Here is a 12,145-nt window from a genome sequence, read left to right on the forward strand (position 1 = left end):
TATATATATATATATAAAGTAGCACAACTATTATGTGTGATTTTCTTCCTGCTTTAGAACAAGGTGTTTATCCACCGAGGTAAGGAATATGAGCGCAGAGAGGATTTCCAGAACCAGCTGATGAGCCAGTTTCCCAGCTCTGTGCGCCTTAACACCACCACCATGCCGGGAGATGACATCAAGAACTCTCCACTGCAGTGTATCCTTAAAGAAGCTAATCTGCTTTAATCTTTATAAGTGCATACAAAGCAGGGAACGTAAACGGAGCAGATGGACTGCAGCCTTCCAAGACCACTGAACACAGAAATGCACATTTAATGGCGCACTGCAGCTGCGTGGTACTAATAAACAACTGGGTCACTCAAGGAGTCTGAGTCCTTATCATTTGATATTGAATTAGGATTAATATCTTCAAAAAAAATCTCTGACATGATGTATTCAAATACAAGAAAATTACAACACCATAATATTCTTTAGTCTTTTCTTTTGAGACCTCATTCATTAGAAGGGACAGGAGGAAATAATAATAAATGACCTATGTACATGTACCTAGAACATTTATATATACTATTATGTTACAAAGAAGAAATAAAGGTGTTGAGGGCATTTAAAACAAAAATTGATTATTTGGTGCAATTTACAGCTGCCTGTCTTTTAGAATATATCTCTAGCAGCATTTTACATGGACAAATTCCTCACTGTGGAATAGCTCAAGCTTAGTTTACTGGAGAGGCTTTGTGAATATTGTTTTTTTGTTGTTGTTTTTTTTAGCTGGATTTAGGACTAGACCTTTCTAAAATATGTTTTGATCCAATCCAACCAAATCTCATAAGTTTTACCAACTTAAAGTAATCCATCTTCCCTTCATCTTGAGCCTCACTGTGTCTGCTAAAAAAAAAAAAAAAGCATGATACTGCCACCACCATGTTCCACTGTTGGAATCTGTGTGTTTCCCCACCCAACACTGAGCTTTTTTTGTGTTTTGTCCAGAAAGGAAATTAGCATCTTTTACATGTTTGCTCTGTCCCCAACCTGCTATATATTAAACTCTCAACTGGACTGCTTATGGCTTTGTTTTTTTGTCAACAATGACTTCTTTCCTTCCCTGAATAAAAGCCCCAATGCAAATCATGGGTGTTTATGAAGCAGTCCAAATACTTTAGCAAGATTCTATAGCCCAACAATTCACATTATCACACAGAGCGCACCGAGGAGTTGGAAAACCATGAGGTTGAAGTTTTCCTCGCTTTAATATAGGTATAAATAAACCAGGACAGACTAAGATCTCGTCCCTCAGGTCTCAATCAGAGGCGGTTTAAGAATCGCTTTTAGGTCAGTCTGCCCACTTTCAGCTGGGAAAGCAATTTATCTCCCCAAGACAGATTTTGAACTTTGAAAATGCAAATATATGTTTTGTTCCCGAGATATGAGGACACATTCTTCATACTGTCTTTAGGCTATGTGGAGATCTATTCTTATATAAAATCTATAATAAAAACTTATTTGTTTAAAAGGAAATGGATGCATTAAATCTCTTGGTATGAGATCTTTTACTGGTCTGAACATAATTGTTTGTTGCATCCTTATTATAAATCTCAGCTATAGAGCTCAAATAATATAAATTACATAAATCAAGGTGTTGCAAGTATAGAAGGACAGTGTGCGTCGCACTCAAAGTATTGTTTTCCTGAGCATTTTGAACCAGATATCCAGTGTTTCACTGTGCAGCCAGTTCTAGAGATCCCTCCTCGCCTGAAAAACAAGCCGGTCCCTGACCAGATCATCAAGTCAGTGCTGCCTTAACAACTCATTCCAATACAAAGACGTGTGCATTTTTGCGAACACTGATAATAATTTTCTACATCATTCTCTTATTTTTTATGCTTTTAATTAGTTTCTTATTTTCACCCTGGTCTCCGATTCTCTCCGTTTCACACTGTAGCTTCTACAAGTCCAACTATGTGCAGCGTTTCCATTATTCAAGGCCTGTGAGGAAAGGACCTGTGGACCCAAACAATGAATTTGCTGTGAGTTACTCCTTGAAAGTCTTTTCACAGCCTCAACCACTGGGACTGTGAAAGGATTTCAAGCGCTGTTGTAAATTTGCATTGTCTTCACTCTGAAATGAAGACTTCCTTGCTCACTGGATAAAAGTTTTATAGATACTGCAGGCTGTAAAGTACACAATTAGGGGGTATAACACGAGCTTGTGTTTAAGTATTTCAGAAGAGCAACTGAGATAATTAGACATAACAAGGCGAGAAGTGTTTGATAAGAGTTCAGACTGTTTTTACAAAATATAATAAAGTATTCACAAGTGTCAGAAACTTAACAGTTTGTCCTCTTTTTCTCTCCTCTGCTCTGTTGTGTTTCAGTCCATGTGGATCGAACGCACCACTTTCACCACTGTGTATAAGCTGCCAGGGATCCTGCGCTGGTTTGAGGCTACAGACATAAAACATGTGAGTCTGAGGGACATGTTGATTTACGCTGTGCTTCACTTTAATCATGCTTAAAGGTGGCCTATCATGCTTCCTTGAAGGTTAGAATAGGTCTACGGCTATGCAAAATATACTACATTTTTTTGCACAAGATTATTCTTGGTAGTAAGTCTGGTCAGTTCTGCCTGTTTTGGTCAGCAGTAAAACCAGCTGACCAAATGTGCTGGAGCTCAGCTCAGGTTGCTAGGCAACAGTGCAGTGTCAGCCAAATGTGACTCAGCAACTGGGGGGGGGGGTTGGAAACAGCTCATTTTCCAGAGATCAAAAAAATGTCTGGGTGTTTTTTTTTTGTTTTTTATCACTTTTTCTTAGAAGCAGTAGAAACCCGAATGGAAAGTACAAAAATGTGCAATACAGCTTATAATAATTTTAATATATTTTGCTAAATATATTCTTTGATGTCCATCATGTTTCTCAGATTACTTTCTTGATTTTTATGTCACAAACCATGGTGGCGGTGAACTTCTCTTTTACATTCTCTGTTCAGGGCAGAATCAGCCAGTTTATCTAATTATTTTATATTAAGGACAAATGCAGTTTTGATCTTTTAAAAATGCTGAAGCTGGCCTTCAATTCAAGGAATGTAAATCATATTACTTCTGCTCTTCCCCCAACCCTCACCCCCATGGAGACTACTGTTCCCTACAACTTGCCCCCAGGACAGTAAACCATGGTGGCAAATTAAAAAAAAAAAACACACTTTCTTCATTAACCACCTTCATTTGCTGATTTTATTTTCTCTTCTTTCCATCACGGTCCACTTCCAGACTACATTGTCTCCACTAGAGAATGCCATAGAAACCATGGAGTCCACCAATGAGAAGATTCTGACCATGATCAACCAGTACCAGGCCGACTGGAGCCTCCCCATCAACCCACTCTCCATGTTACTCAACGGCATTGTGGATCCAGCTGTCATGGGAGGCTTTGCGAAATATGAAAAGGTATTTCAAATGCTCCTTTTTGTCATCTGATAAAAGGGAGTATTTTGGCTTTAGAAAAATTATTAAAGCAAAATTTGAAGCCAAATTTTGCTTTAAATTTGGCTTCAAATTTAAAGCCAAATTTAAATTTGGCTTTAAATTTGGCTTTAAAGCCAAATTAATTTGGCTGAAGATTCAGTTTGGCTGAAGATCAGCCAAACTCCTGATCTTCAGGAGTTTGGCTGAAGAGCAAAGGCAGCACTGACAACTAATTAGTATGTCAACTCTTAACATCGTAAGATTTGGTGCGAATTCTGCAGCCGTTAGTTTCGTCAAATATGGTTTATTTTAGATGCGGTACCTCATCCTGGATAATAGCTCGTACTAAAATCAATACCTTTTGAATTTAAAACCCAACATTGCAATCTGCTATCGCTGATATTTTATGTGATATTCTTTAACCAAAACCTGACTATTTCTTCTCCGTCAGGCATTCTTTACAGAAGAGTACACTCTGCAGCACCCAGAAGATCGAGAGAAACTTCTGCGGCTCAAAGACCTCATCGCGTGGCAGGTACAGAGCATGTTCAATCAAATACATGGACATCCACCACGTCTGTGGTCTTGTTTCTGCATGTTTGTTCTGTTAACGTCATAAATTTTCACATGTAGATCCCATTGCTCGGTGGAGGAATCTCTCTGCATGGGAAGAGAGTAACAGACGACCTGCGACCTTTCCATGAGCGCATGGAGGAGTGTTTCAAACAACTGAAGAAGAAAGTGGAGAAGGAATATGGCGTCAGAGAGTTGGTAAGATTTAATTGGATACAATATAAAGGGGACAGACATAAAATGACTACTTGGGAAATCAGCAGGTCTGCCCATGGAAGACTGGTTGAAAGAGTTACTGTAGTGGAAATTTATAATGAAGTTGTAAATTAGTCTACTCAGGCAAACTACTCTAAAATACTCTTTAAACCTCTTGAGTGGCACAGTAATTGAGTTTTGCACTTTTTAAATTTCTCTATGGCCAAAATAAAGTCGAATTGATTTTATTGGAGCGATTAAGATATCTGACCTCTATAATAAATTACACTGACATAGAGCAGACGATGGTTTTCTGTTATTTACTTTTTCAGATTTCACTGTAGATTCAAAAAAAGATCTTTTTTTTGTCATAAAAATGATTCATGCTTTACACAAAACCCTTCTTGTTGCTTTTATGTCCTTGGATTTTAACCATACGCTCATCTGAACCAATTAGAACAGCATCCAGGGAATGTTACATTAGACTTTAGTAATATCAGACATTTATGTTTGGGATGGTAGGCTGTGGCTTGCCTCTCTAATTACTTATCATATAGATAGCTTCTAATGACCCTTTGCTATAATCCATTGCATCCTCCTCATGTTTTCCTTTTTTTGGGGGGCGGGGTGGGGAGATTTTGAAAACCTTGATTTTAGTTTTGTCCAACCTTCTTTGTTGCAGTTCTACTTTTAACTTTTTGTTATTAATCTGATTGGAAACATGGCTGTGGAAATTGTCTGACTTATGACGGTCACAAGTTCTTTTTCTCATTTTGTACGACAGAGTGCTAATAATGCGTGTTAGAAATAGTTATTTCTTATTTTGGGATTTGTTTCACCACACTCCACACTCTCCACAAATTTTATTTAATAGGTTTTGTAACTTTCTTACACACCTTTACCAAGAGTATCAATAATTTAAAACGTTTTAAGAAAAGTATTTTAAAAAAGTAAAAAAATAAAATATAATAATAATAATAATAATAATAATAATAATAATAATAATAATAATAATAATAATAATAATGCTGTTTATTGAGACAGTATGTGATTTTCTGCTTCACATAAGTGTTTTTCTTGTGTAGGTCAGCAACCATAAAGGTCCTCCCTTTTATACACAATCAGTACTAAATGTATATATTTTTTTATTTCTCTGCGTCTCTGCAGCCAGATCTGGATGAGAGAAAGTCTACTCGTCCTCGCTCGATGCTGCGCTCCTTTCGACAATCCATCATCTCCATCTCTTCACTGCAGGGATCTGAATGTGGAACCCCAACCAAGTCTCACGCAGACAGGTAGAATAAAAGTTTACAGCTTTTTGACATTTAACCTGTCGTCTCAAGCTGCAAAGAGACATCATTTACCAACAAAACAATACTGACCTCAACGCTGATAAATGCACTGCTGAAAAGTATCAAATGAATACTTTTAGGAAGGAAACAAATCAGCTCGCAGTGGAAAAAGGAATTCATATATTTGTACTGATACAGAGTGGGTAATGTCTTGGAACAAATGGATTCCACTTCATTTAATAGAAATAAAACTAATCAATCCTTAAAGAACTAAATTCAAAGACAACCCAAAAATCTATTTACTGTACAAACTGATAAAATGATACTCAGTACTTTTTATAACTTCCACATCTCTGAATACATGCTTGACAAGCACAGTTGCATTGCAACAAGGCCTTGTTTCCAGAGCAACGTCCTCCCAATTCTGGACCAGGATGTCACCCAGTTTCTGGGTAATCTGAGCTACAACCTGACCTGAACTGAACATATTATGTCCCAGAGGTTTTCTACTGGATAAAACTCAAGCTCTTTTGAAATACTGCTTACCTGCTTAAACACAAGAAATTTGCAGTTTGGTACATTTTGAGTAAAAAGTAAAAATCAGATGTTAACTTTGTGGCTCTTAGTTACCAGAAAATGCACTCATCTCTTAGCAACAGATTAACAACAAATATTGTTGTTGTTCAAAAAACATAAGATTTCCTCTGCTCATTTTAAATACTACTTATCTTATGCTACTTAACAAGAATTGTGCAGTTGTTGAATTTTTCTATAGTGAAAATGTTTGGGGGTTTTTTGTCATTGGTGGTGAAATATGTTATAAAACAGACATTCAACGCAAAAGTAAAAATCTCATTTATACTTCGTGGCAGTTCGTTATCTGAAAAGAAAAAGAAACCCTCATCCTATGCTTTGCTATGGCAAGCCCCAAAATGTCAGGTCTTGTCAATATGAGGAAAGGTGAGAGTAAAAAATCATCTAAACTTTACATTTACTTAATTCATTTAATACCCTTATTATACTTGCTTCACAGACAAATACTGACCTATATTTGAAATACTTTATTCCATATCTTCCAATTCGTAATAAATCCTCCCATACATAAATTTATTGAGGAAGTAATCCTCTCCGTTTCTTTTCTGATTATAGTGCATTCCTCTTTTAATGGAGTCATTATTTTGCCATCCCCTCATAATTGCTTTTTTCCCAGCTGCTAGCATTATTTTTTAGCAAATATTTATATTCCAAGTGCATTTTAGATATCTCCCCCCAAATATGAAAAATCTATATTCTGTATTCTGACCAATAATTAAGCGAATAATTCCAGCGAACTCCTGCCAAGTAAGCCTGGATAACTTGACAATCCCAAAAGACATGAGAATGATCTGCCATATGGTTTCCACACTTCCTCTAACATTGTCTAATTGGCCATTTTTAGTTTTGCTTCAATTTAGGAGTAATAAAGAAACAAATAATGATTTTTCTATGTAAATTCCCTTCGTCTCCATGAGCAGTCCTGTTACTTAATGGAAGTCGRCGCGCCTCCGTGTGTTTTACCTCACCAAATCATCACTTATCCCCGCTAAACCAGCCATGCTGAATGATGAAACAAGCCTCACAGCCTCCTTCACAGCTTCCTGACATCATGTCATTCATGCAAAAGGTGAACCTTCTTTCCTGTGTGAAAACAGAGAGCAGAGGGGCTCCCCAGAGGAGCCACCCTCATAAAGTCCCAGCAGTGTCCCGCTGGAAGTCGTTCTGCAGGGTCTGTTAGAGATCACCCCGGTCCTATTGATAGGTGCGCTTTCCACCTTCCCTAGAGAAGCTGCCTGTCTCACAGGCTGTCCTTCATAATTTATGAGAAACGCAGCGAATGTTCTGTAGTACGACTATCATCGTAACCTCTGCAGAGTCGAGGTTTCACCTCATGCTGGCAGTAGTAACACTGACCATAGACAAATGCAGAACTAGTGAAGAAAAGACGAGTAGGGAAAAACGTCTGTGACCTCCAACTTGTAAAATCGTTCCCGTTAAGGGACGTGTCTCGTTGTTGCTCTTCTACCGCAAATGTTGCCAGTTTTAATAACACTAAAGTTACTTTTACTGAATAACAATCACCTCTGCTACTGAGCGGACAAGATCAATATTCTGGGTGTCGAATGGACTTGAGGCTGCAGTCTGAATGAAGCTTTCCTTTGTCTTTCGAGCAGTCTGTATCCTCAGATAGTATTTTATAACTTGTGCCTTTTTTTTTTCTGTGTCTCTTCTAAGGGACATCCCTGAGTCACCAAACTCCTGGTCCTCCACTCTGCCCCGCTCCAGCGGCAGCATGAGCATAGGTGAGGAGGGCGTGGTGACGGTGGGCGATGCAGAGGTCAGACTGAGGAAGAGCAAGAAGAAGAAGAAACGAAGCAGCATGATTTTCATCTCGGAGGAGAGAGAAAGGACGAGCACGCTGGACTGCAAACGGGTGAGCGTTGTCGGCCGTAGAGCAAGACAGAAGATTGTAAGGACATGCACGTCAGGAGGAGGAGGGGGAGGCTGAGTGTAAATACTCGAGCCAGAAAATTCCGAGCCTTTGCTGAGCTGCTGTTTAGTTTTCTGATCTCTGTCTCCCTCTAGCTGTCCAAGAAGCAGGAGTTCCGCAGCGACACCAACCTGTGTGAGCCAAACGCCGAAAACGTGCCGCTGACCAATGCCAACTCTCGATCCCTGCCAGCCATCACAGGTAACAGAAGCACTGAATCATCTGAGCCTGGACAGTGATGTCAAAACAGAAAGTCAGGGCCTGAGAGAAAATGTCAGGCTGAAAAAAAAAAACACACAACCCAGGCCAAGGTGGGGGGGGGGGGGGGGGGGAGCATGTCCACTACTGCCAAAGCATGGAAACATGGCTCTGAAAAAAACAACACACAGCCAAATGTGAAGCAGAAAAAAAMCCCAAATGTTGTAATGTTTTAGAGAGATGCACCAATACTGTCCAGTTTCTGTAATTTTATCACTTGCATGACCTTGCACTTGTAGTGGTGCATCACAGCASTGTTCACTGATGCTCTGCTGGCTTTTTGCCACGTTCAGACAAGCTGAGCCAGCACAGGTGGCCGTGTTAATACACTAACTGTGATTAGTACTGCTGGCCACATCTGAGCAAACACACTTCTCTAGCAGGAGCAGATAATCATCAGCAGAACAGCTTCAAGAGCAAAAATGTTTTCCCAAAAGTGTTTTACTGAAGAAGAAAAAACCCCCAAAAAAAACAGATAATAAAGCMCCGAGTCGTGCTTCTTGTTTTCTGTAGGTCTGTCTTTGTCCGTGGCTGGTGGGGGAGAAGAGGTGGACGCAGCCAGAGCCAAGAGGGACAGCAAGAACATGACTCCCTCCGGGACGTCTGACCGAACAGCAGACAGACGCTCAAAGGGCGTCATTAACCTGCTCTTTAAGTCCAAGGTAGACAAACATGACGACACGTTTAATCATTTTCAGTGGCATATTWATCAGACATTTGTAACCCRTTAAAAAACACGTGTGAGTTAAAGAGAAGTTAAATTATTCAGTAGCTAAATCGATTGGACGGTGCATTGCGGTGCAGGACATTACTACTGTCTTCATCCAAACGTACTTTGTATGCATTTACATTTTCAGCTCTCTCAAGTCAAAATTATTAAGCAAAAGCAAAAAAGGCGAAAGACGACATTCTGTTCAWAAGCGTTTGTTTTGATTGCATTTTGCCTTCATTAATGGAAGCTATATTTACATTAAATCGTCATGCTTGTTTTAACAGAGCTCCAGATCAGAAGATCCAAAGCCCAGTGATCCAACCAAGGACGCTGACAACCATTTCTGAAATGTCCTTCGATAATCTTCTGTTTGCCTTATTCATTTATCTGCACATATTTTACGACAAGGTTTAAAACCTCCTTCCATATCCAAATTTCCACATCACTCTCAAGTCTGTCTGTCCCTCCCAGCATCTCTGTAGCTTAGTCGAATTGATTCAACCTGTCAATAAAAKCTTTTTTATTTTTATTGGGAGACTTTTTTTTTTCCTGGTAGTTTGAATGACACTTGACAGAAGCTAAATGCCACCTTGCAGCTTTTGAATCAATTAAGCTTCTACAAGAACAAGCAAACACAAACCAGCCATCTGATGCTGCTGATTAAAAATCACCTTATACAGGTTTCAGCCCGGTGATGACGGACAGTAATGAGAAAGTGATAATTCAGTAAAGCGTAAAGGGTGCCATGTCCTCACGTAGGACTCTGAGCTGAAATAATATGGCAAACAGCTTTGATGCACTGATTCAACAAATAAGGGGGGGAAAAAGTCGACAAACAGTGAGATTAATCTGCTGTGCTRTTTCTATCATTCTTTTGAAGCCATTTTCCTTTTTGTTTTTGTATGTTTGAGGTACCATTTGTGAAACATTTCTTTAAAATAAAGTCAGACTGTTGTACRTTTTGTGTAAACTAATTCAATATGCTGTGATGTGTTGGGTTCACTTTGCAAAAAGTCTTCGTACGCCTTGCCCTGTCTCCGATTTTCGCATATCACAACTACAAAATTTAACAAAGGTTTTTTTTTCTTTTGCGTTAAATTGGGATTTAATGTGAAAGAGCACATATCTGCACAGTGGATCGGAAAGGACGCGTAATTAAAGAAATATATCTGTTAAATATCTGAAAACTAAGGCATGCTTTTGCATTCAGCACTGCTGAGGTAATATTTTGTAGAAACATATCTTTACGGGTGTTCCTCCAACAGCATTTTATAGTGCATAGCACAGTCAGATTAGATGGAAAGTAGTTGTGAACATGCMTTTTTAAGTCTTTCACATGTCAACTGACATTTCTCCATAACTTTATCCCTGACCTGTTTAGTGTGTTTTTTTGTTTTTTTTACTTTCACTATGCTGTTTGCATTTTATTTAGTAGTGTCGAGAGTAGAGGGGTGTGCAAAGGAATGTCAACTACAACATTTGTATTATAAAAACTCAATAAATTCACCAATATTAGTGGCTATAACATTGTGCTTTTACAAAGTTTTTAWAAAAGAGCACTAATCTCATCGTCTACTGGCCTTTYACAGGACTGGTCACCTGGCCTTAACAATAAAGTCAGGGATTTTGTTTTCATTTACTTAAGCTTTCTACCCAGAGGCGAGCATGGTGTCCCTTTTTTTGTGCTAAGCTTTAGAAAGGTTTCAAGCTTTCTAAAGCTTGAAACCTTTGCTGTGTAAGGTAAGGTTGTTTTCAGATTTGTAATTTGTTTCTGCGCTTGTAGATACCACTCCAGGGTTACAGTGAATAATTTACTCTGAACAGGACCATTAAAAATGAAAGAGCAGCCCAAGATAAGGCCAGTCAGCAAAGGACGATGTTGGTGAGCCACACCACGTCTGAAGAGCTATTTTGGGCCAAAAGGGGAGAGAAAAAAAACGACAAGCAGCTCAGTGGGTGGTGAGCAGATTTATTCCTTTATCCTTTCAAAGAAAAAAAACAATCTGGGAGACACCTGATGGCCCATAGGGTCGGTTGTGCAGCTTAAAGTTTGGTACCTGTGGGTTGGTCCTGGCTTATTTTAAATCCGCACAGCTAAACCACCCAAAGCCCTGACAGATAGCGAGCAAATGGAGTGGGAAGGTTATTGGCTCTCATCCTGCCTTCTTAATTGAATTTAGTGACATTTTAATAAAGACATTTTGCTCAGTTGTTGAAAGGAGCRGACAGACAGCTGCATTAGWTGAATATAAATTGGTAGTCTATATTCAGACAGGGAGCTAATACCTCTCCTGCTCTGGTAAAGTGACATTAAGTGAGAAAATATAATTTCAGATTAGGCTGTTTTAATGACGCGTGGATTGCATGGGTATCTCACATTTGCCCTCTGGAGGTTTTATTTCCTCACGGCTCTCTCTGGGCTCTGTACTTAGGAAGTACATGTAGTCGGGAGGTGATTAAGGGCAGTCGAAGCATGGCTTCCCTACCTTATTAATGCTACCATTAGCTGCTTTCACACTGACCACAAGGCTTTCCAACAACCAATTTAAAGTTGCACAGTAGCCATTTAAAAGTCTAGCAAAGTCCTGCCCTGTGMCTCTCTAGTCTGGAACATGGAGTTTTTGATTAAACCACGACACCAGTCAGTGATTTCACTGMCAAAGACATAAGTCTTACAAAAAAGATGGATTGAGTGGCTGGCAAAGTGGAAATAAATGCAGTTTATTCTCATAGGAAATAATGGTGGTGTATTGCTTGAGTGATTGTGACTGATCACCAATGAAATTATTCTGAACCATCTGTGAATTCATGAAAAAAACAGCATATACATATATATATATATATATATTTTTTTTCCCCCCTCAGGCTGAAATCGCGAGATGTCGTGAGATCTAAATTCTGAACATAGTCTTCCACATCGGGTTGATGGGGTAACAGGTTCAGAAGGAAACTACAGACATCTCTCCCAGGGCAGACTAGACACATAGACCATCTTCATCAGTTCATTTTAAACCCTGCATCATAGTCAAAAACAATCTAATTATTATTAATAATAATGTTACCAAAAGCTGCTAATGCTGCTCATCTGATGGAGACATAAAAGAGAAGCTAATATTCTTTTAAAA

At 39.0% G+C, this 12,145-nt stretch overlaps 1 protein-coding gene across 1 annotated transcript in view; it reads left to right on the forward strand.

Moving 5' to 3' along the window:
- The window catches only part of dock2 (dedicator of cytokinesis 2), a 107,612-nt gene extending 98,063 nt beyond the window's left edge, over positions 1-9,549 (forward strand). Inside the window, exons 40-51 of the mRNA XM_008420268.1 lie at positions 58-199; positions 1,706-1,787; positions 1,943-2,027; positions 2,376-2,462; positions 3,269-3,445; positions 3,915-3,998; positions 4,097-4,234; positions 5,399-5,526; positions 7,795-7,993; positions 8,146-8,251; positions 8,822-8,970; positions 9,305-9,549. Coding sequence (XP_008418490.1) covers positions 58-199; positions 1,706-1,787; positions 1,943-2,027; positions 2,376-2,462; positions 3,269-3,445; positions 3,915-3,998; positions 4,097-4,234; positions 5,399-5,526; positions 7,795-7,993; positions 8,146-8,251; positions 8,822-8,970; positions 9,305-9,367 — 1,440 coding nt within the window. The 3' untranslated portion in view covers positions 9,368-9,549. The remainder of the gene's footprint in view (positions 1-57; positions 200-1,705; positions 1,788-1,942; positions 2,028-2,375; positions 2,463-3,268; positions 3,446-3,914; positions 3,999-4,096; positions 4,235-5,398; positions 5,527-7,794; positions 7,994-8,145; positions 8,252-8,821; positions 8,971-9,304) is intronic.
- Positions 9,550-12,145: the final 2,596 nt, after the last annotated feature.

This window comes from Poecilia reticulata, linkage group LG10 (assembly GCF_000633615.1).
Source record: "Poecilia reticulata strain Guanapo linkage group LG10, Guppy_female_1.0+MT, whole genome shotgun sequence".
NCBI classification, from domain to species: Eukaryota; Metazoa; Chordata; class Actinopteri; order Cyprinodontiformes; family Poeciliidae; genus Poecilia; species Poecilia reticulata.